The sequence below is a fragment of the Pelmatolapia mariae genome, linkage group LG18 (genome assembly GCF_036321145.2).
Source record: "Pelmatolapia mariae isolate MD_Pm_ZW linkage group LG18, Pm_UMD_F_2, whole genome shotgun sequence".
NCBI lineage: Eukaryota > Metazoa > Chordata > Actinopteri > Cichliformes > Cichlidae > Pelmatolapia > Pelmatolapia mariae.
The window spans coordinates 18,118,467-18,143,555 of record NC_086243.1 but is presented as its reverse complement, the minus strand read 5'-3'; the positions used below and the strand labels follow the sequence as shown (position 1 = coordinate 18,143,555).

At 39.0% G+C, this 25,089-nt stretch overlaps 1 protein-coding gene and 1 long non-coding RNA gene across 3 annotated transcripts in view; one reads left to right on the top strand and one right to left on the bottom strand.

The window, feature by feature from the left end:
• Positions 1 to 254: 254 nt before the first annotated feature.
• Positions 255 to 18,740, top strand: LOC134617641 (uncharacterized). Its single transcript, XR_010091557.1, has 3 exons — positions 255 to 320; positions 1,164 to 1,304; positions 18,152 to 18,740. It is a non-coding gene; the product is annotated as an uncharacterized LOC134617641 (long non-coding RNA).
• Positions 1,805 to 25,089, bottom strand: part of LOC134617640 (phosphatase and actin regulator 1-like) — a 51,209-nt gene continuing 27,924 nt past the window's right edge. For both annotated transcript variants that reach the window (XM_063462961.1, XM_063462960.1), the window contains exons 3-12: positions 21,483 to 21,563; positions 19,642 to 19,845; positions 18,748 to 19,096; positions 13,887 to 14,086; positions 12,482 to 12,638; positions 8,571 to 8,626; positions 7,423 to 7,484; positions 5,689 to 5,829; positions 4,413 to 4,489; positions 1,805 to 4,294 (exon numbers count right to left, since the gene is read on the bottom strand). In XM_063462961.1, the coding sequence (XP_063319031.1) occupies positions 4,279 to 4,294; positions 4,413 to 4,489; positions 5,689 to 5,829; positions 7,423 to 7,484; positions 8,571 to 8,626; positions 12,482 to 12,638; positions 13,887 to 14,086; positions 18,748 to 19,096; positions 19,642 to 19,845; positions 21,483 to 21,563 (1,343 nt within the window). In that variant the 3' untranslated portion in view covers positions 1,805 to 4,278. The remainder of the gene's footprint in view (positions 4,295 to 4,412; positions 4,490 to 5,688; positions 5,830 to 7,422; positions 7,485 to 8,570; positions 8,627 to 12,481; positions 12,639 to 13,886; positions 14,087 to 18,747; positions 19,097 to 19,641; positions 19,846 to 21,482; positions 21,564 to 25,089) is intronic.

Below are 25,089 nucleotides of genomic sequence, written 5' to 3'. Positions count from 1 at the left end.
CCGACTAATATATATTCATGAGGAGGACACAAGATGGGGGTCGCTAACAACAACGCGGTGAATTGTGGGAAGAGTATTGCGCTAGCTAGCGTCTTGTAGTCGCCGCTGCCGAGACGAAACTGTTAAAAAAATACATTTCCCAGCAAGCCTTTCTGCACTTTCAGTCAAGTGAGGCGGTGAACAGTTGAGAGGCGTAAACATAGCGCCTATAAAATGTTTGGTGTTGCGTTACAGAAGCACGTCCTGTGTTTACTGTGGCGATCTCACCCTTTGCTACTTATACGCTAACAGCGAGTAAAACTGTAAGACGCAGTCACACAGTGAGTTATCAATGTCAACTGTTGAATATGTGAGGAAACTTTCAACTGTTATCGAGGATTCCTTGCACATTGGCTAGCTTACACGGCGGTTATTTATCTTAAAAATAAAAGAGAAAGTTTTTGTTATGCTACAAGGTTAAACTAAGCCTCGCTGTAGGTCTAAATGTTTTAGACAAGTGGTGACGAAGCAAATAACTTCGGCACCATCTCATCAGGACGCCATTTCACAAGGCCATACAGTCCGGCTCAGTGTACGTCAACTTATTCTGTTGTATTTTCCGCCATCTAGTGGAGCGTTGAGGCCACAGCGAGCCTTACTGTACCAGACAGACTACTTGTTCACATTCTGCCGCATATATTACAGCAGTATAAAGCCACACAATGTAATTTGGTTTAAAAAAGTACGTTTTACCTGTGTGGAATTAAAAAATCCTGCAAAAAAGACTAAAAATATTATGTCATTAACGTCTACTGCTTAGAAGGAGTGGTTATTCATTTGAATATCCATACATATTCAAATGAAAAATATTATTTTTACATATCGGAAGTCTCAATGCTTAAAGGATTATAGGTTAGTTAAACTGTCAACTTTGTTAGGATTAACCGTTCCTTAAGGCAAATATCTAATCAGCTAATCACATGGTAGTAATTCAGTGCATTCAGGCATGTTTACATGGTCAAGATGACCTGCTGAAGTTCAAACAGAGCTTCAGGATGGGGAAGAAAGGTCATTTAAGCAGCTTTGAACAAGGCATGGTTGTTGGTGCCAGATGGGCTGATCTGAGTATTTCAGAGACTGTTTATCTAAACTGTGTCTGTCTCTATGTGTTTGCCTTGTAACAGACTGGCGACTTGTCCAGGATGTAACCTGCCTCTCTCTGCATGTTAGCTGGGATAGGCACCAGCCCCCCTATGACCCTGAATTTTGGTAAGCAGAACAAGATGGATGGATTACCTACTCCAACTCCAGTCAGCTAAGAACCGGTAATGGAGGCTATAGTTCACTAACAATGTTCCCTGGTCTGATGATGTATATTTAACTTGTGAGACGAACCTTTAATGTTGCATTTAAATGGCTCTCCCATTTCATTTCTTCCTCCTTTAAAAAAAAAATGGGATAGGTATATTTATAAGGGCCCTTCCCCTATATGCACGTGCCTCTAAAGTATTCATAAGGAATTACCTAATGGTCCAAACCTGATTTATAATATTCTAAACTGAGGTACATTTTACACCTGAATTGAGACTGTAAATTAGTCTCAATGGGGAAGTTTATTGGATCATAAGAAGAAGGCTCTGAAATGTAAATACTATTAGTAAACATTTCTATCAATAAAACATAAGCACAATTTTTACTGTATATACACTATAAGTTAGTAACAGCCAAAGAAAAGTGTTTTTTAGTGATCTTAGACTGTAATTACTACAAGGATAAAAGAACAAGCCTAAAATATGTACAAAAATAATAATGCATACAAAGTAAATGCATTCAGAAATGGAGTTTAATTGGCATGATGTATCCTTTACATAGTATTCTGTAGATTAAAAATGGGGAAAAAAAGAGGACTGCATTCAGTTTTTTGTTCAGTTGCTCCACAGACATGTAAAAGGAATCAGATTATTGCTGACATCATGTTCCTTGATTCCAGCAAAATGGAAAAACCTCATGCTCAGCCCGTTGGCTCAGGTTGTTACTAAAGAGCTGAAAATGAGAACTGGACTGTATTTTTAATATAAATTCCTCCCTATTCCTACTATGCTTGTACTGAACCTCTGGACTTAAAAACATGAAAGAACATGTTGAGATGGCTGAATTATACAGAAGCTGCTCCCAGCACGAAATACCACAAATATTAAAGTGTTTGCAATTAGATGATCCATTGAAATTTTGATATTTAAAAAAAAAAAAGAAGAAGGAGGAGGGGGGGGGGGGGAGTGACAAGAAAATACTTGTGTATTGATTCTGATCAGAAATTCTTCAGAAATCTAGCAAACTCCTATCCATTCACATTCAAACCATGCAGTGCAAAACTTTTTTTTTCTTTGTCATCAATTCCCTGATTTCATAAGGTCATCTATCACTGTCCTTAAAAATAAGGGAAAACCCTGTTAATTTGCAGACAGATGTATAGTAAAAGGCGACCAGCAGCCGTTCAACTCCACTGTTTCTTCATCTGACAATTTCATATTGCAACTTTAAAAGCAATACAGTAGAAAATAATGAAAATATTCTGTGCACATAAAGCTCGTGAGCACTGGACTACTGGTGAAGGGTCGGTGATCAGGTAACAAAGACCACTGAAGTGAAGAGACACACTGGTTACACCTCAGAAATCCAACAATATTTTACACATTTGGACTTTACCTTGAAACAACGGCCACTTTAAAGCCACACTCTTAACAGTGCAAACTATATTTAGGAATAAAAATATTTAAAAATCCTGACTCAGTGAATACACTAAAATCAGTGCTCAAATCTTTTGAAATAGAGAATGCATCCTTTTTCGTTGAGAGTTCCATCAAATCTTGTCCGAATGTGTCGGTAAAGCTGTCAAAGAGGCAGATTTTCAGGTGGCTCAGTCAAGAAAATTGCTGAAAAAGTCCCCCAGAATAAAGCCTTTTTTTCCTTTTTTTTTTAAAAGTAAGGTATAAAAGAAAACTTTAAACCCTGAAGTGTAGGCATAGTATGTACGCACAGTAAAAAACAATGATGTGTTTGTGTGTGTGGGGGGGTACACCTGCAGTTTAACCTTTTCTCTATAAACGCTGGGTATTGCTTCGTCAAAAGCTTGGGTGACACAAGTATAAAAGTAAAGTGTATAATACAATGCACGTTATGAGCAGAGATCATTTCACACACTTCTGCAAAAGAAAAAAAGAAACCACACACATCAAAGCACTGACATGTAAAGACGTAAATTAATCGTTTGAGCCGAGCGCCTCTATAAAAAACAAACAAAAAAAAAAACAGTTAACACTGTCAAAATAATACAAAACAGGTCATTCTTGCACACACTGGAAACCAGAAAATATCCGCCAGCTGCAAATTTTGACAGTAAATTTATAAGACCGACATGAATAAAATGTAGTTAAACGCGATTCTTCTTTAAATTTGACCTTCTTCAGTATAAACAAAATATACATTTAAAGAGAGAGACAGTACAGGCGTTAGCCCCAACTCTTAAATTCACAGTTAGCAATTAAATGTCAGCATTTTCGGTACAGTGAGAAGTGCATGAAAGAAGTCAGGACTACATAGTAATGACATAGAGGAAACTCCAGGGGGTGCTATAGTCTAAGAAAAGCAGAAGGAAAAAAAAAACGTATTGCACATGATTTTTAATGTTGGACACCTCCTTCCCTTCCGCCCTTCCTCCTGTTTCTCTAAGCTGTTTCCAAAGTCCCAGCAGGTGTAGTAATGATGGAGCTTCTGCTGACATAGTGAGCTCAGAACAATCAACCCTGCATCCTGGCACAAAAGCTGTCCGTAAGGGCTAAAGGAGTCTGGTGTGACAGCATAATAAAGAAGAGGAATAAAAACATGTCCACTGAGACAAGTCTACTGGTGTTATTGACATACCAAGGTACAGTTGCCCTCAGTAGATGACACAAGCGTGCCAATCAATTGCAAACGAGAAAACTGGTCTGCTATCCAATCGCCACAGAACTGAGTGCCTGCCTGAGAGCTCAGCAGAGAGGTTTTAGAGATAGTCGAGCAAATTCCACACGGGGCGGGGGCAATGTGAATCGGCTGGAGTCTTTGTGTGCTACTACATGGATGGAGTAGTGGGTGTCTGAGTCTTGTGGCGTAGTACAGACTCAGTTGTGTGGGACTTGAAAAGGCATTTCAGAAGACATGGCCTTATTGTAGAAACGGGCACCATTTTGCTGTCCAGCACTTAAGGTTCTCAGTGGAGGAGAGCGCCGGTTGGGCACTGCTCGAGACAGTGGTGGTCTACTATGGTCTGTGAAACCTAGAAAAATATATTAAAAAAAAGAGAGAGGTTTTGAAGTTTCAAGAAGAAGTCGGCACGTGCCAATATTTTGGCTGCATTTGAAGTGATATCAGTCATGCAAGCTGGTAGTTTGTACCTGGTTAAATGGCGACTTGATTCGTGCACTTCCATCTCGTTGCTCTTGAAATCGTTGAGTTCCTTCCTTATAGCTGCCTGCAGAGGACAAAGAGGAAGAAGACTGAGCGAAGCTGCAAAGGCTTAGCTCACAAACGGCAGCCTTTAAGCCCTGACTCCTTTTAGTATGCTTCATGCATTATTTATGCTCATCTCAAAGCCATGAATGAGTCTTCTGAATTCTTTTCTCACATCACAGGAACCTTCAATTTCCCCCTCTTGAGACTTCTAACAGCCCTAACATAATTTACAATCTGTTGATGATTTACTTGGATAGATTCCTCTTTAAATAGCATTAAGTTTTGATAGCACTGATTTATATAGGACACATAAAGAGAATGCAGTTAAATGGAATTTTTAGATTTGACCATGACAGATGTATTTTTTAGAACATCAAAACTATATCTACTTTTTTTACATTCTTTGGATCCAAAGCTCCAAATAAAGCAGATTTCAGTGGGAAAAAAAGCCTGCAGTGATCTGAATGCGTTAGCAGGGGGCACTGTGGTGTAATTTCACCAATTGAGCCTCACAAAAGCAAGCTTTTGAGTCCAAACCAGTGGGTAGTGAATCATGGCTTCTGTATATAAAAATGGTACGATACAATCTTTTTTAATGACCTTACGTCCCCTCTACAATGTCACAGCATGTAACAGAACCCCGGTCAGGTGATTGCTTCTACTGTTCAACGTGACTCAATGGGATGTCTCCTGCCTCAGGGAGGATGCGTCCACGGCAGGAGACCAAACAAAATTCTGTGTTGGACGGCAGAAGTAGCAAATGAAAAAAACAACAAAATAAAACATCAGCACAGCAGTGTTGGGGGGCTTCTTGAGGCACTGCTTGTCCAATTACACTCTTATGTAAGTGGAGACGTTGGATAACCAAAATGCTGAATCCTTATGATTTCTCACATTTCACATGAGTGGACCTCAGGTGTGCCCGTAGTGTTTAGGACGATGCAGAATATCTGCTCAGCAAACTCTAGAGCTCATTAAAAGTCTTAGATCACTGGACAGTGAGCAGCAGGATTGCTTCAGGGTGTTTCACAAAGGCAAACCAAACAACAGAGTTGGACTTTTCATTATGAAAGAGGAGGAACACACCCTTCTGCTACTATGAGCGTGTCATAAGAAGCACAGAAGCAGAGCTTAAGAGTGACAAACCAAATTAGGGAAGGGGGAATCTTGAGAATATCAGAGATTAACTAATTTTAATAGTAAGATTAGTAAACTGACCTTATCAGCTGCAGTGAGCCGGGTCCAGGGCTTATCTGCCCGCCTGTCGTAGTCCTGGGCATCTGACACCTCCACATAGTCACTGAATCGAATGAGGATTTTGGCCTGTCTCAGTTCCTCTACAGTGGGCCTCTGGCTCAGCTGGAGCAAAATGAGAAAAATTAAAAACATATATTACATTTCTCATAGAAAGTCTTCAGCCTGCATTTTTTTTCTTATGCAGGAGGAAGAGTGAGGAGGTCAAGAAACCAGTCCTGATATTTTATTGTGTTGAAAAAGTCTCAAATTAACATTTCAGTTTCTGCTTGACACTGATTACTTTACTCAGATACTGATCATAATTCTCATAACAAAGTGGGGTTATAAAGGAAACCCAGAAAACTTTATTTTAGTTTAAGAAGCAATAAGCAAAATTTAACAAACAATGGATTAGATTAGAGTACCTGTATATCTCTCTTCAGCTGCACAGGGTGCTTTTCATTACTCTAACCTCTCTCCTCTCAGGTACACCCAGCAAAAAATAAGAAAGATGCAAGGGCAGACATACTAAAGCTGTCAAATTGGAAATCTGTGGTTTTATGCAGTTAGTCTTCAGCAAAGTAAGTTATTTATAACATGCTGCACACACATAGTGATGCATGAATATTTCAGGGACATTGAACCATAACAGCATAATGAAAAGCTCCCACTGCCTCATGTAGAATCTCATATATAACCTTTAAAATGGGTGCTATGGCTCTACGCCTGAGTGTAGATCTATTTTTTTGTGAGGTAATGTCTCCTCCCTTACTTATGAGGTGTCTTTCGGAACGGCTAGACTCAGGTCCTTGCCTGATGAAGTGATGAAGTATTACAACACCCTGCTGTTTAAAAAGCCTGGTTCTTCCATTACTTGGTTTACACATTTGCATAACAAGTGAAAGATCCACAGTTTGATCCTGGAAGGAGACACAAATCCCTTTGGGGTTGTGTCAGAAAGGGCATCTGGTGTAAAAATCTGCCAAATCAAACATGAGGAGCTACCCACTGTGGCGACTCCTTGTGAGTAAGGGAGCAGCCGGAAGTAGATTTAGATTAATTCCCTTTAATAGCATATAGCACTGAAGCAGAAGGGATGAAATGACATTTTATTTTGCAGTTTTTCCTCCTCGTTCACATATTCTAGGGAGTCATGGTTAGAGTACATATCTTTTACTTGATTTCTTGAGAATTGGGTAGCACTACTTTTTCCAAAAATAGCTCTGTTATGTTGGTTATTTTGACCTTGGTTGACCTTGGAGTAAATCGCTTTTAGTTACAGCCATGTTTCTGATTACAACTTTAAAAAAAAAAAACCTCTCTATTCTTGCATTTTTAAAAACTCACATATTTAAAAGTATATATCATCATCGGTATTTGTCCAACAGCTGAGAGGTTTTGTTTTGAGAAGCATATCTGCAGGTGAGCAGAAAGTGTTATTCTTTAATTTGACAGGGATGGGAACATGCTCAACACCTCCCTATGGGGTCTAAGAGTTTGGCATCCAACATGTTGAAGGGACAAGGGCAACAAGGGCATCAGTGTCTCCTGAGGGAGACCTGAGAAGTACCAACACCAGGCCCACGCATACACACACACTCCATTTCATCAGATGACTCACTGTCATAGTGTTTGTTTATCCTGGCCAACAACTTACCCCTTAAGTGCCAAAAGAGCAAGTGTGGGTTCACACTTTTGGAGCTATTTTGGACTCACCTTTCGCGTGAGCCTTCGTTTTATCTCCCTTTTCTCCTCCATTTCCTCCTGCTCATTGCGAGCTGCAAAGAATGAAAGGATGAAGTGTTAACCTTTGAATACAGGCATCCGTACAGTGGGGCTCTTTGTGAAATAAGTACAAGTGCACGGCTTGCTTAAAATGCCTCATTTGTTCCACACTTAACTGGATAAGTCCCTTAAAGCTTAAAATAGCTTCCATCATTGGCTGTTTTATGCTTTTAGGAGAGGTTAAGCATGGGGAGTGACTGATTGCTTTGTTTCTTTCACATTGTCCTAGAGTTTTTAAAATGTATATATTTCTCTTTTGCTGATTACATCAAGTTCTTATTCCTCACTAAATTCCTGTATGTGTTGTCCTGCAGATTCCAACGGAATCACAATGACAAACAAAACAAAAAGATAAGTTAAAACGAGAGACAAGAGTAAACAAGAAGCACACTGGGACACTGCTGTTTGCAAAAAGCTTCACCAGTCAGTCTGTATTTATGCTTGTACTAAACACACACTCCATTTCCAGTACTACTTGCAGTTTGGGATTTTAGATGTTGCTTCATTACAAAATAAAGTCCCGTTTGTTTAACCTTGGTTTTGTATGTGTGTGAGTGACAGGGAGGACATGACTTGTCAGTCATAAATTGTTACTTTGTCTTTTTCCCCCCCCTGTACTGTTGCCAATCATCCAAGAGCCTCTGGGAAAGCAGGAACTGATGGTAAATCAGTCTTTGATGTGAGATCTGCAGAGTCCCAGGAAACAGAACTGCTTCTCTCTGATACTGCATGTGTTTGAGCTAAGAAAGCAGTCTCCGTGGACATGACTCCTCGGGGAACCCTGCTACCTTGCATGACTTTCATGAAAAGGCAGATCGAGGAGGAACAAAAGAAAGAGATGCATGTCCATGAGCACTCACATAACAGGGTCTCATAATAATCATTTAAAAAAATTAATAAAAAAATGTAAAAAAAAATAAAATAAAATAAAAAATTACCACGCTGCACTTCATGAAGTCAGCATGCACAAGAAGGCAGCTACAAATGTGGGCCATGTGTTGCTAAAACACAACGTTTGAGGGACCTTTTTGCACATTTTTAGCTATGTAATGTTAAATACACAAGTTTAAGATACTCACGTTTGAGGATGTTCCTTTGCTCTAGCTCCTCAGCTGTGGGTCTCTGACTCAAGCGTCTGATGAGAAACAGAAATCCACAGTCAGCACACAATCAGAGAAAGGAGGTCAGCGAGGAAAGTCTGAACCAATATGGGAGCAGTTTTGAGATGATCACATTTATAAAAAGAAAATACATCCAAATATTTTACAGGTTTTTCTTATTAAGATGACTTTAACAGTCACAGGGTTCAATTAATGTTCGCATCAAACATCTGAATGACTTTGAAAACATGACTTTGTTAGTGCCAGACAAGCTGGTTTGTGGATCTCTTGGGATTTTCAGCCACAAATGTCTCTAGAGTTCAGAACAGTATGGGGGAAAAAAACCCAGTGAGGAGCAGTTCTACAGAGGGGAAACATCTTGGTGATGAGAGGCCACAGAACAGCTAGCCTGGTACAGAAAATCCACTCCCAGCAAGTGCAGCTGAGAGCAGCAAAGCACCTCAGAATGCAATTTCAAACTTTGAGGCCAACAGGCTACAATAGAAATCTGAGGGTGCAGTGGGCAGAGGCTCACAAAAACTTAAGCACAAACGCAAAGACAGTTAAGAAATAAATGTAATCAGAATTTCTGATCCACATCATCAAACCGTGGACCAACCTTACTTTGTGGATTGTGGAGGTGTGATGGTTTGGAAAAAAAAAAAAAGGCAAATCTTGGATTCCTTAAACTATCACTGTTTGACTGCCATTGTGTGTATGAGTATCATTGCTGACCGAGTTTATCTTTTCTTCCTACAAATTACTGATGGCTACTTCCAGCTTGATGATGCACCTTGTTACAAAGCTAAAGTCAGCACTAACTGGGCACATCAGCTTGGCAGTGAGTACAGTCACCTCAATAACCTCAGTAGTCACCAGATCTGAGTCCACAACACCTTTGGGATGTTTTATAAGGGGAGATCCGCAATGTGAATGTGCAGCTGCCAAATTTGCAGAACTGATGTGATGCAGTCATGTCACACACGAAAATTCAGGGTATTTTGAGAGGACAAGTAGTGTTCCAAAACAGTATAGTTCAGGAAAAAGCTGCTTAGCTCATTTTTTTCTCCCCTACATTCTGCAGAGCATTCACTTCCCAGCTTTGACATCGACTCCCGACAAGTTTATCTTATTGACACGTTGGCTCACAGAACGAGCACTTTTATATAGTACTGGGAATAAGTTGCGTAGAGTAAGTTTAGAGTAAAATGCATTCTCAAACTGAACTGAATGCAAATGACCTCAATTCTAATTCTTCCTTGTGTCCTGTAGAAATTATTTATGAGCAACAGAGTTGTATATTGTTTTAGTTGAAAGGCTTTTATCTTATTTAAGCTCTTGCCTCATGACAGCTTGTCAGGTGAAAATCCAAAAACTTCACTCATTCATGATCACCAATCCCCACAATGACTCAATGATAAAGCAGTGATGGAATGCAGGAATAAGGCTAAAAGCAAAGCCAGATACCCCAAACCACCAAACTCTTATCTGATGCTGTATCAGGAAAATATGACTGTGACACCTTCAGCTGCTGAGTAAAAAGGTCATAACAAATTTACTGCATACAGCACCTACACAGCAAAAAACAGAACAGCCAGATATGCTTTTTTTTATTTTATGCAACATCAGAGTAGATATGCTGTGTAGAGGCTATCTCTAGTATGATTATTAAGTGGCTGGAAGTACTAAGACTTTCAGCTGGAGACTCTTATAATAGCAATCTATCCAAAACAAGTGGTGGTAGATCTGTCTTTGAGCACTGGATCAATGATTGACTCAGTTTCTTTAGATCTGACCTGTTACTGCTCATCCAAATAAGATACTGTAGCCAGACATAGTTCTGTGCAAAGAAAAGTCCAGACACTAAATCCCAGACTGGGTTTTTGGATATCTCAGCATGGATTGAAGATTATGTAGTAAGCTCCATTTACTTTTGAACCTTTTACCAGTTTAAGTGATGCAAAGAATAGAGATGGTGAAGGTAGATGAGTTTAAATACCTGGGGTCAACCATGTAAAGAAAATGCAGATAGTGAGGTGCATAAGAGAGGTGAAGAAGAGTTTGCAGGCATGGTGGAGTGGATGGAGACGAGTGACATTAAAATATATAGTTAGTGCTATATTTTTGTTTAACCACTCAAATTAAACCCAAGTCTTTGCTTTAAGCTCTTTATTCTTTACAGCTGAATGTTTTGATACATGGCTAGAATAGTAAAAGTTGTCAGTTTCAGACAATCCCGAAAAAAAATCTTTTTAAACATTTTCAGTCTTATTAATATTTTAAAAAGTGGCTGTTTCTGAACCCTGTGCAAGTATTGCGGAGAATACAAATTCCTTCTGAACAAGTAAAATTTGTAACCCTTCCAGATATCAATGATGTGTGGAAGTGAGACTTTTCGAAAGTGAAATCACTTAATCATTGATTTAGTTTCTTTCTCTCTGAGCTGCTGCTGACTTATACCAACCAATTATTTAGCAGCATTTAGAAGGACAAACATCATTGTAATTACATCCAAAAATTCAATACACACAAATAAGATATAAGAATGCCTAAGAAATCTGCCTAAGGACAAAAGGAAAATTTAAAAAGGAATAAAATACATGTTACATGAAAATATGAATACAGTCATTAAATCCAGCGGAGAAAGAAAAAAAAAAAAAAACAGGATAAAACCGTGCGTTTATTAACTTTATGAAGGGTAAAAGCACTTCATTTTACTTTCCATACTTTTCCCAGTTAATCAGGTCAGCAGAACTAAGCTGAGGTCAGCGTGTCCTAGATCAGCATTATCATAATCAATTCTAACTGGCCTGGCACAAGCAATTACTTTAAAGGACACAATGCCGCTGGTAATAAAGAGTGAAATGGGAAAGTGTTTGTTAGGTGATACTGTATAAAAGACGCTGTTACAGAGCTGTTTGGGAACATAAGAACTAAGCAGACAGTATGTCTGAGAACATGTACTGTGCTGACATCACAGTGAGGAGTAGTGCCAGTGTCTCTAGGTAATACTCCGTCAGTGCCGCATCTCATATTGAATTGCACTATTCAGATTTTCATTTTCACCAAGTAGCTGGTGGTTTCTTTGCCCCCTTACCACATCATTACATCCGCTTTATTTAGTCGCGCATGTTCATAAAGCCCAGTGAAATCAAATGAGAACCGTCATCTGTTGGGAAAAAAAAAAATCCAAACATTACATTGTTTGATCTGCTCAGTTACTAGAATTCACATTCATGACCTCAACATATGTATATACATTCCTACGACTTGCACACACGGCATCACTGCAGTGTGCGTAAACTGCTGATATGAAGCGGCTTGCGTGGTGCTGCTGTGTGGAGGAGTCGGGTGGAGATAGTTTGGCACATGCATCACTGTGGTGATTCAGTGAGCGAGGCAGGGAGTCAGGCAGGAGAGGAAGAAAGTGAGAGAGAGACAGGGTTAGAGAGAGAAATGGAGAGAGAGAGAGCACTCGAGAGAGAAGACAAGAGCAGGAAAAAAAAGGAGGAGGGGGGAGTTTGATGCATCACTGAAATTAGGTCAGCTCCATTTTCAGAGACTCGTTTTAACGAAATAAAGCGTTTATCCTTATCGGATATTGGGAAGGAAAAAACTGAAAGGATATAAAAGACTGAATAAAAATAAGACTCACATGGGCTTTGGACTGAGTCACAATACTGTTAAGCCAGGGCATTAGGAATTGTCAGCCCAAAGTAAAACAAATGCTTGCGATGGCTGAGAAAAGCCAGTGCTGTTGCCCAACAGCTGTTATCGGGCTGGCTACAGCAACATCAGCCAGGCCTGCTGGAAATATCTGTCCCAGAAATTGTGGCTGTATTGTAATTGTATTCAGGCTAAGAAGAAAAGCATGTGCGTATGATTCTCACCTTGTGAGTTTGGTGCCTATCTGCTGCCTAGATTCCAGTCTCTCTTCATCTGTCTGCATGGGCAGGATATTTTTCTCCTCCAGTTCCCTCTTAGATGGACGGTTACTCAGCTTGATGGCCAAAGAGTCTTTTCTTAGTACCTTCTGAGCCAGTGTACCTAAATTTGAAATGCAAAATGTTAAAATAGTTATGGTAAATAGGTAATGGTATGGTAGGTATGGTAAAAATAAGTACGCGAAAATGGGGTTTAATGTACTGATCTTCGCTATTTGGCCTCTGTTTTCTGGATCTTCCAGAAATCAGAGTTTTAAATATTTTATACCATGGATTTAAAACAATAGCTCTCTCACATTATGTTCCTTCCATGCATTCTGCACAGTTCAGCAGTTTTTCCAAGAGAATATGCATCAAAGTTTTGGCTGATAATTTCATTCTAGATACATTTCTGTGAATCTTTTGGCCCTACTTTGAAGGTTAGTTTAAATCTGAGTTCCAAGAGCCTTCATGTGAAATAAGGAGCCCTGACAATTATGATCAGTCAAACAAACAGTCTCTATGTCTGCAAACATGAGCTATCCAAACAAAAACAGAGAAAGACACTTCTGCTGCTAAGGCACCCTGTTACTCAAATGCCCTACCTTCGACTTTAATTTGACTTACAACTAGTGCAGAACAAAATGTACATGTTTGGAGAGGTCACACTGCAGCTCCAGTGAGCAATTCACAGAAAGAATGGGGTGTGTTAACAAAATATGCAGCTCATGCACACCACCAACAGCAGTTAGCTACAATAACTGCACAGAATTGGTCCTATGTTTATGCATGAACAATGCTACATAAAACCATAGTATGATTTAATTTATGTCTAGAAAAGTTTAATTATACATGACATATTATGATATCATGCTGCCTAACAACCATCTGACAACAACTAAAAATCACAGACCAAGCAATACTGTAGCACAGGTATGTTATAGTTATCTCAACTGACATTAATCCTTAGCTTAACATTTACTGTTATTTTTGGTATTTTATATAACACACACTAACTGAACGAGGCATGCCCCAGTGTGTATGTGTGCGTCACAGTTAATTATCACAAAAAGAAGCCTAAAGTGAGCTACATAATCAAACTAGATCCCCAGCTTTATACCTGTCAAGTATAAAACAGATCACATTTTATAGTTAAATTAAAAAACAACAACAACAAAAAAAACAGGGATTTTTAAATGAAATTGTTTGGGTGCATAGCTAAAAAAAAAAAACAACAACCGTACTTGATAAACTAAATCAAAATAACATCCTCAAAAGTCAGACAGTAATAGCTTAAGGGACAGATCAGGCATCTGCTGATGAGCATAGTGCAATTTCACTACTCGGTGTTACCATGACAGCTGCCACTTACTTGTAAATATTGAGTCGTCATCTTCATCATCGTCTTCATCGTCATCCACATCATCATCCTCATCCTTATACATGCTGGGTAGATCTTCATAGTCAGATTCATTAGGCAAGTTCTCCTTATCATCCTCGTAGTCGATGATCACAGATGGCACTTCTCTTCTTTCTAAGGGGGCACACTGACCACCGCCGTGCAGAGCAGAGCTAGAGGAACGAAAGGGAGATAAGTTATAATGGTTCTGAGCCAAGTATGAATATTAATAGACTGAATAATTTCCAAGAAAAACCGAATGCTAAACAAATAACAAAAAGATGATATTTTATGTGTGTATCACAAATATTGGGTTGTTGTGTAATGCCTAAAAAAAATTTGGGAACACACTACTTTCAGAAATAAACATGAGGATGGCGTCACTATTCTGTGAAAGACTACCAATAGCTAATAAGTTCAACAAGTTAAAGTCACTTCTCAATACAAATAATAAAAAAAAAAAATCAACAGGGCATATCATTAAAAGACTTACTGAATACAGAGAAATCTCTCTGCACAAGGTACAAGGCCAAAAATTAAGACTGAATGGCTTTTACAGCACCTTTAGCCCCTGAGATAGGATTGCAAAAAAAGTAATATTAATGAAATAAAAATATTAATATTACAAAAAACAAAAAACAACACAGATAAATAATGCTCAGCAGCATTTCTAAAACCACTGTTAGAAAGCATGGTTCATCACTGCAAACAGCACTTCAAGAATGTCATTTCTACCATGTAAAAGACAAAATGTTCATTTAATGGGAAGTAAGGTAAAGTGAAAAACTGCCCTGTTGTCTGACCAATTAAAATAAGAAATACTTTGTCAACCTCACCATGCAATTCAAAAGCCAACTCCAATTTGGAGAAATATGTGCTGCCAAATACAGACATCTTTTTGAGGGAAGGCTTAGCTTATTTTAGCAAGACAATGCCATATCACAACATATACACATATTACAAAACCACAGCTCAGTAGCTAAAGAGTCCATGTGCTAAACTGGCCAGCTTACCTGCTGTTTAGACCTATCACACACTGAAAACAGCTGGCAGGTTATGAAATGGGAAAAAAATATGACACTGAAATGCTGAAAAGCTGAAATCCCTAACAAGCAAGACAGACCTTAAAACAGTAAAAAAAAAAAAAATGGTCTCCTTAAATATATATTTAAAAAAAACCAAAACCAAAAATGTACATAATTCAACATCTGGAAAATGTTATTTTAGAACCATTGTAAAATAGATTATTTGAAAGTCATTGCACTGTGCTCTTGTTTACATTTTACACAGCATGCCAACTTTTCTTGGAACAGGGTTGTGACAGATTAGGAGGATGGCCATATTATTTGGCCTTGCTAAAAGGGTGAATTTATGAAAACCCTGAGCCAGAAAATCCAGTTTAAATGGGGAAGATCATCATATTTCATCTCCATTATCTTTCAGCATTTTTTTTTCTTAAATTCATACAGTATTATTAAAACAATAGCCCGCACAAAACCCAGAAAATGAAAATGGCTCAAAAACAATAAATTGGCTTTGGGCTTCTGGTGCAGAACATAATGATAGCTTAGTGGGTTTTTAATCCAAGTATAAAGCGAGGGGAGATACACTGTGTAACTGGAGCTGAAAGAAAACTTCAGTACAAAAAGCCTGAATACCAACTAACTGCATTTCTGCGAAGCCCTACGCAATGCCATGCAATTCTCTGAGCTGCACAGAAGGAAAAAAAGAGTAACAGATTATACAACTTGCATTATTAACAGCAGCCTGACGAGAATAAACTTCACTTTCACAAGCAGTCACCGGTTGGCACTAGCAAGCAGCAGTGACATATTTGACAGATTCATTAATAACGGCCTAGCTGAAGGTTGTTATGATGGGACACTGTGATGTAACCACGTCAAGCTTTCAGACTAATTGTGAGCAACATCAGGGCCATTACTTCCTTATCCCTACTCGAATAGCTTTGGTGAAAAAGAGATCCTAATGTAAGAGGTTACATAATGTGCAATCCGCTATCATGTCCCTTTTCTCCAAACATGAAGAAATGCAGCTCTTGTAAAGAGCAGCTGGTCATGTTATGTCAGGCCAACTGCTGGAGGGACGCCTACTCCATGCGCCTGTGCCCACACATACACACATTTACTTCAAAATTAGGCCATGCTGCCCTGTGAGGCAGTGTGCCGATTTAGACCTGTATGGTAGTGCTACAGAGCTGGCAGGATGCGACCTCAATAACACAAGAGCATATCTGAAAGTAGCAGACACAGTGCCACAAAAACAAATACTAATAAAAGAGGACACTCTATGCTAATGACATTTTTCAGTGATTACTCTGATTAGACATGTTCTAGGGACAGCTTTTAGTAACAAGACATTCATTACTCCATAATGACCAGAAACTCATCAGATAAAAAAAACAGAAAAGAAAAGAAATCAATTCTTTGTAGAAGAAAAATGTCACTAGCAAACGCAAGGGAAAAACTGCATTAAACGCTGCCTAAAACTGTGCAGATCCCCTTTTTGCTGCTAATAAAGAAGCTCTTTTCTGGTGCACAGACTCCATAAGACCTCTTGGAAAGTGTCCTCTCCTATCAGACACAAGGACTTTAGCATCAGATGCATTAAGTTCTACAAACTGTGATGCAGGGCCTGTATGGATGAGACTTTTTTAACAAATACCACTGATGTGTAATTGGACTGAAATCTAGAGGCCAAGTAAAAAAGTTCAGATCTTTGTGATGCCACTTACACCATTTCCAAGCAACTGCCATCAGGAAATATTGCTTTAGTAATGGGGTGGACGTGGTCTGCAGCATAGTTTATGTAGTTAAACTCTCTGTCATTTCTAAGGTTTTACATATAAGGACATAATAAAAAGTTATCAGGTATTGCCAGGTTTTAAAATGAGGTAAATACCACCTTTAGCAGCAAGAACTTGAAGAAATCATTTTCTGCTTGACTTTATCAGTCTTTCACTTTGTTGCTGAATGAATTTTGGACCATTTTTCTTTACAATTTTGCTTCAGTTCAATGAAGCTTGTGGGCATTTGTTTATGCACAGCTCTCTGAAGATACACTTCAGTCAGGCTGAGGTCTGGACTTTGACTGGGCCTTAATTATTTTCTTTTTAAGTCATTCTGTGGGTTTTCTGCTGTGCTAGGGATCATTGTCCTGCTTGACCCAATTTCAGCCAAGCTTTAGCTTTTGGACAGATGGCCTCACCATCTGACTCATAAATTTCAGAGGAGTTTATGGTCAACTCAGTGACTGCAAGGTAGCCAGATCCTGTGGCTGCAAAAGAAGCCCAAATCATCACCCCTCCACCACCTTGCCTTACATGAGGTATTTGTCCTAATGTGCTGTTTCGTTTTCATCAAACATGGCACTGTGCATTATGGCCAAGAATCTCTATTTTGGTCTTCTTTGTCCAAAAGACATTTTTTAAGAAGTCTTCTTCACATGCAACATTGCAAACATAAGCTCTGCTCCCATATTTATTTATTAATTTTTTTAGATAGAAAGAGGCTTTCTACTGGCAGCTCTTCCAAATAAAACATATTCGTTAAGTCTTTTTCTAATTGAACTGTCATGAACTTTAACATTTAGCATGCCAACTGAGGCCAGTAAAGTCTGAAATTTATCCCTCTGTTTTTTTTTTTGCTGACCACTGCATGGTCTGACCTTGGGATGAATGTGATAGGACACCCACTCCTGGAAACATTGGCAGCTCTCTTGAATATTTCATACTCTATACACTGTAGAATGATGAACTTCAAATTAGGAATGGCCTCATAACCCTTCCCAGATTGATGCAGCAATAAGTGCTTCTTTAAGATTCATTACCACCAAAATTGCTGTTTTTATAGAGGTCCTCACACTTGCTGCCGATCAATTCATCAATTGCATTTGATTTGCAGCACCTAGCTGCTACTTACCCTCTTAATTCCCATGGAATCAGTAAGGCTGTACTTTGTTTTTCACTTACTCCTTTTGCATTTTTCCTTAATTTTTTTAAATAAATAGTGACATGTTGTACTATGTCTTTTATTACTGTTCATCTGAGGTTGTATTTACCTAATTTTAAGACCTGCTAAGGGCTCGATTATTATTATTATTATTTTATTACATTCTAAAACCTTGGGTTTGGGTGTACTTTGTTTTTACCATGACATATAATATGTGTATGCAATTCTGGCATAACATTCCCTGAGAATCACCTCATCTTCTTCCCACAGTGCATCTTGCACTCATGTCTTCTACGGATAACCAATTCTCACACACCCAGGTGTCAACATGATGTAAAAGAAAATGTGACTCATCAGACCAGGCAGCCTTTCTGTTTTGCTCCCCGGGAAGGTTTTGGTGGTATATTCATGCATGTGAAGGTTCTCAGTCATCCAGGTCATGGTACACTAAGGAACTTGGAAAGAAAAATGACTGGACTCCTTCAAGTTTTTTGAAGATGTTTCACCTCTCATCCAAAAAGCTTCTTCAGTTCTAAGACCAAATGGTGGAGAGTCCCAGATATCTTCAACATGTTCACTCTGATACGTCTTGGTCAGCATCACAATTTACATCTGTAATTTGGCCCTTGTCAGATTTGATCAGTTTATTACATTTGTCCATTTTTTTCTATGTTTTCTGTAATTTAATGTTCTCCTGCTGCCTATCGTGGCCCTCCCCGTGTTGTGACTGATGAGTGTAGTTCTGTTACATAAGATCCATCTGTGTCATTTTTAAACATACACACACAGCATTGTTTAAGTTTACTTAAGATATTACATGTGATTTACAGACAGAAACTGAGCCATAATCCTTCCATGCTACTAACCTTTCAAACCTCTGCATGGAGAGTGCCAGGGTTTTATTGAGCTCCTCGATGATCCGGCTGGGGGCGTGTAAGCTGCCGTACTGAAGCTGGAGCGGGTGACCGTGGCTCTGGTGTAGACCGGCTAGACCGACAAGCTGGGAGGGCAGTAAGGTGCCATGTAGGGAAGGCATGCCCTGGGGAGGGGCAGACTTTTGTGGGAGAGTGTTGAGGGGGTTGGGGGATGGAGAAGGGGAGGATGAGGAGGAGTCCAGCCCCCCTGGAGGCACGCAAATCATCACTTTCTTGGGTGGCAGAGGTGGAGAGTGCTTTCCCCCAGGCATGCAGGGCAACTTCATTGGCTGGCAAGAATCTAGGGAATTGTTAAAAAAAAAAAAAAAAGGACAAAAAGAAGATTCATTGGACTTATTATATGAATGTCATGCATGGCATAGCTACTGCAGTTTATGGTGCAGATAGATAAACAAAGAACACAGATGAGTGGAAACGGCTCAGGCATCAGCTCAGAGTGGGGGAATTACACCAGAGTAATGCCACTTCTCTCTCCTGACAGATTGACAATGACAGATAAAGCCAGCTGACCCAACCAGAGAGGGATTTAATGAGACTAGTATAATCCTATGAGCATGTGTGGCTGTACAGGTACAGTTTAAAGCCAAAGCAGTTATCAACACAAGTAACTGGTATTTACTTTAAAAATTAATCATTTTTTGACAGTTAAAGGTAATGAAGCAACACCCAACAATGTGCACTTTAAGGAAAAATATTAAATCAAGTGTATATTACGTTGTATTTATTCTGCTTGGATTAAAGAAAAGTTCTAGAAAAAAAACCATATTGCCTGGAGTGATTAAAGCTGCACAGGCATGGAATGGACCATAATCTAGGACAACTGACCTGTGCTGTGGTTTGGGATCCTAGAGAAAGGCTTTGGAGGGAGAGCAGGAGGCTGTTTGTGGTAAAGCGGTGGTTTGGCAGGGTTGTCCTGATGGTCACCTGGATAGCCAACAGATTTCTTAGTGGGCAAGACCATCGACGATTTCATAGAGGGCTCCTGAGTGCAGACGCTGCCATCCATTGAGGATCGGAATTCAACGGTTGCTAAAACAGAAGGAAGAAACTATCAATCTGTAAACAGTCAAAAATGCATTTGACTACACAAGAAAGACACTTTCTAAAAAGACTGCATAAACTAAGTTTAAAATGAACTTGAGGTGTTTTTGAGACACTGGGGGCTTGGACTGTTTACAAACCCGAGAGCTTTTTTATCAGCACACACCAGACCGTGGAACAGCAGCAGACAAGCAGTTTGACAGAACTTTTGAATTTTAATTCTTTTATAGTTCTCATCCATTTGATGGGTTTTTTTTTTTGCATGATCACACTTAAAGGCTGACAGTGCAAGTCACAGTGCTGCTCACATATTTTCTGACTGCCAGTACTTTTATACAGCATGCCTCCCATATTCCCAAATTCCATCTTAGCTATGGAGTTTGTTTGTTTTTTTAAATAGAAAATCACAACAACGTTTCACTCCTCTAATCTTTTTAACATTCAAAAAATTCCTCAAGGGGACTTGTTATTTTTTATTATTAACTAAAGATAACAGGCTTTCATTTTGAGGCAGGTGCTTTAGGAAGGATCTATGATACAATACAGTAGCTTTCATCACTGTGATTGGAGACACTGAATCATTTAACATGTTCCATGTTTGGAGACGCTTTTCTGCATACCTTGGCTGTAATGAGTGGTTGTTTTAGTCACCACTGCTAGTAGCTTCGCCTGTCTTGTCTTTCTTCTTTTTCCATGAGCTGTTGAGTTTATGCAATGTGTATTCATTCACTGTCACAGCATACAGTGTTTTCACATTTAGCTATTAAACTCAGTTTTTCAAAAAATAATGGAAGCCAAAATTTTCCATAAACTGTATATAAAAGATGGATGTAGCTATTGTGACATCAGTCATTGGTTGATCAAGTCCCATCCTAATTAAGCCCTTTCATGACTGCCATCTTTATATTTTAAAACTGGGTTTGAGAAGTGGTAAACCTGAGGCCTACCAGGTAAGCATGGACCCAAAAGCATACAGTGTTTTACTGCTCTGTAATGAATATCATGTTGTATTCAATAACACATGAAACTAGCAATTATGATCTTGAACTTGTCAAATCCTGTTTACTATACTCACAGATCAAGTGATCAGTAGCACTGTTTTCCCACACTCTTGTGTATAATTCTTTTTTTTTCCTCAGAAAAAAAAGGAGCAACCCACCCCCTTTTGGCCATTAGAAAGAAAAAGGGTTCAATGCATTGGCTTCAACTTTAAGGTCCAGAAGCTGTGTCTATCATTTTTATCATCTTATCTGCTCTCCTCACATCTTGGCAAGAGTCAGCTGAGCTTCTCTGACTTTATTTTTTGATATCCTGCGGCATCAAGCCCCCTGTTGTCTGATTCAAACATAATAAAATATATCTTTAGGTTGTGTAAAGCACATCAAATCCAGATCAAACGGGGGTTTTTTAAAGCCACAAATTTTCTATAATGAAAGATTATATCTCTTGAAGCTCTGTGCCAAATCTTGAAGAGTGCACATCAGAGGCTACTGATTAATAAGGAGATGAATAACTGAGGACCTTTCAGTTTGGTACGCCACCGTTACCCTTCTTGTAATTTCTACTTAAATCTGAAACAGTTTCCATCTGTTAAATCAGAGAGAAACTGCAGAAAATCAGCTCACCTTTTTCAAAGATCTCCTTCAGCACTCCTCTCTTGATAAGCTCATCTCTGCTCTGTCGCATTGACATCTTCCTCTCCAAAGCTGACGTTGTAAAGAAAAGGAGTTTGATAAAGAGGTTTTAACACTGTAACTTGTCATTCAAAAAACTATGACCATTATTTCTTTGTTTAACCCAGGCTAAACAATTCACAACATGGATGTGGTCATGTGTTTCACAACATTTTTTTTAAAGACGCATTCACATCAACCACTTTTGATGTAACATTTCCAAATGCCTAGAAATGTAATAAATAAGTAACAAACATCAAAATTACTAGCAATATGCTAACGAAAGTACAGTGATGCTAAAGCAACTCAGTTTCTCGTTTGCATCACAAGTCAAAGAAATATTTATTTATTTATTTGCTTATTTGTTTCCTTTACTCAAAGTGTTCAGCAATCAGAAAAAAAAGACCAATCAAACATCTGGTCTAGCCAAAAAAAACCCAGGTTTTCTTTTTGTGTGAAATGGATATCAGTCACTATTTGCATTCGGTCACTGTGATAATCCCATAATAAATCCCAGTTTCACCATATACATTTCGTCTGGCTTATTTACCCCCCCCCCCCCCCCCCCCCCCCCACACACACACACACACACACCCGCCCACTCACCCACACACACACACAAAAAAGCCTGCATTTGGAGTTAGACTTCGTGCTCTTCCGACATGAGCAGTAGTCAGTAACTTTCATTGGAGACACTGTGCAAGAAGTGTTTTAACTAAAACAATTGTATGCCTTTAGTTTTATCTTTATTACACAGATCCAGAGGCACTATCATGGACAAATCTAAGCAACTTCATTTAAGAAAACAGCAGAACTGAACCCTAGATTTTGCTGTAAAGATAATCAGTCGTCTCTGCTGAACAGTTAGAACAATTAGAAACTGTTCCCAGTTTAACACAGATAAAGGATAAAAAAGATATTCCAGCAATGCTTCTCATAGTAATTCATTATGCAAAAGATGCCATGTCCCATAGCTACTGTTTGCTTCTATTTTTAGGCTTTGCGAGTTGAGGCACTTAAGATCTTCTATCAGTAGGCTGAACGAAAGCAGTAAAATACTAAAAAAAAAAAAAGAAGAAGTTGTTACTCATTTTAAAATCTAACCTTGCACAGAAGCTAATTAAGAACGTGAAATGAGGATGAGCAACAACAACAGTTGAGCACGCTGCACAGGAGACTCGCGGCACACCCTGTACCTGGTATGAGTGCTTGACATGTCAGAAGCCCTGACTTCTGAAATCAAAAATGTTCAGTGCTACTACATATTCAGAGCACATTGGACAAAAATACACTGGCATCTTGACCTCTCTATTCCTTGCACATCGTTCACAGCACATTACACTTTAAACCCACTGCTCAAAATAAGTCAAAATCACTACGCTTCTTTATGAGTTTCTCTATGGTACCAGATGTTCATCATCAATGCTTACTTCAAAAGCTTTCCAAAGCTTTTTGATCAGCCCTGAGCAAGGAATTAGTTAAAAAGTTAAACATATTTTTTGGGGAGCGAGCATACATGACCGAATATTCCCCAATATGCCACACTCCTTTACTTCAGCTGCCAAGTTGGCATATTGCAGTTTTTATCCTTTCATATGCTTAGTCCATAGCCTCGCCACGTGGGAATGTCAGCTCAACAATGAATGCAGGACTTGGAACAGAAGACTGGATGAGGCCACAGGTTGTTAATTGGATTTTGGATGGGAATGTGAGTCCCTGGTTTACGCTCACATAGGCAGTGCATTAACCATGAGTCAGGAGGTGATGGTCCACTGTTTCTTTCATTCTCAGATTAAGGAGAAAAGCAGCAGAATGGTAGTCTGAGCTATTTGGGGGGGTGACGTTGGTTGATACCATCTTGTGCTCTAATGTTGAGGCCAAGCACATCAATACTTAGTTACGTTTCCAAGCATATCTCCTGTTCTTTCAGCCCACTAGTATGTGTTTAAGGCTTGCTGGGGCTGCACACTGGTGACAGGACAGCACAGCACCTCATGTGTGGCACTGACAATGATCAAATATGTAATAGATGTAGTCATTCTTAACCTTTCCTTAATTTAAAAACATCCGTATTTTAGGGTTTCTACAATCATCTCTAGCTGTTGAGTAACATGTGGCTAATGAGCAGAGTACTCTACAAATTTAATCAAAAATAAAATATTTGCACATTACCAAGCAATTTCCATAAAACTCCCACAACCAACTTTAAGTTAGTGGTAACAACTGTACTGTGAAGTAATTAGATAAAAAAAAAAAAAAAATCTTGGAAAGTTAATATCTTTGCCAGACCTTTGCCTCTGCCAGATCTAATAATAAAAGATAATAGGTTTTACAATGCAGTCTCTAAAAGCTTTCTCCTTAAAACTTTCTACTTTCAAAACTCTTGCATTGCAGTTCAACTTAGACTTTGAAATCCCCGTCACGAGTCATTATTCTTTAGTCTTTTGTTTAACAGAGCAAACATTCAAATGAAACTCTAACTCTAACCCTTCTAAAGAAGTACAGCACCAATTTGTTGCCAGAGTGGGGAAACCTGGGGTTAAAGGTCATTACTACGCCAGTTGTTTCATCCAAAACGAACAGTAATTACTCAGAGCTTTATGACATAAGAGCTCTTCTGCGGGATGCACACAGTTATGCAATACCATTAACTCAAAAGCCTTAATGAGGATATTATGTCTTCAGACTTGACAGGCGGCGAATGTTTGCAAAATAAAAGTGGAAGCTGGTAAAATTAAAATGGACACGTGCAGAACGTGTGCCGAGCATGAAGTAAGGAGATGAAACTCTGGCCAGCCTCGCAAACCCCCCTAAAACCCCCCCACTCTGTTTAATATTTAATGAGCACATTATTAGTGTGCAAGAAGTGGAATTTCATGTTCATTTCATCAGGAAGGTCCTAGGGGACACGTGTGTGTGTGTGTGTGTGTGTGTGTGTGTGTGTGTGTGTGTAGTGGGAAAAAATGCCACTCCCTCAAAATACCTGACTTTGATACAGAGTGCTATTGACTTGGACACCAGAGTAGTTGTCATCACTTGTCAGTTTGTAACAATGTTTATTATATAAGTTTAGTGTGCAGCTGAGGTACTCAAGTTAAAAGCATCAAACAGGATGCACTCTTATCACTACCAAAGGGTACAAAGCAAACCTCCATATCAGTATATTAGAATCTGCAGTAGCCTTCAAAATCACCTTGAATATCAACCAAGTTCTATTTTAAAAGTCTACCATAGCCCAAAGTGTTATCATGGCCCAACACTCCAACCACTCAATCTGTACCAAGATGAGAAGATTAGACACTCATTGGGGAGACTCAGCTGAGAGCATATTAAATGAAACTGGCATATCTAAGTTCAGCCTCTACTGATCTGAGAACACTACATTTAGTTTTTTAGAAAAAAAAGAAAAGAAAAGAAAAAAAAAGTAAATTCCACTGCGAAGTGACCCAGATAGTCAGAACACATCCTACAAACCCTGAGGCACAGTAGCTTAAAGTGGAGTCTTTTACTGAGGCATTTCTCTCAGTCTGACTCTCACAAAAAACTGTAATAAAACTTT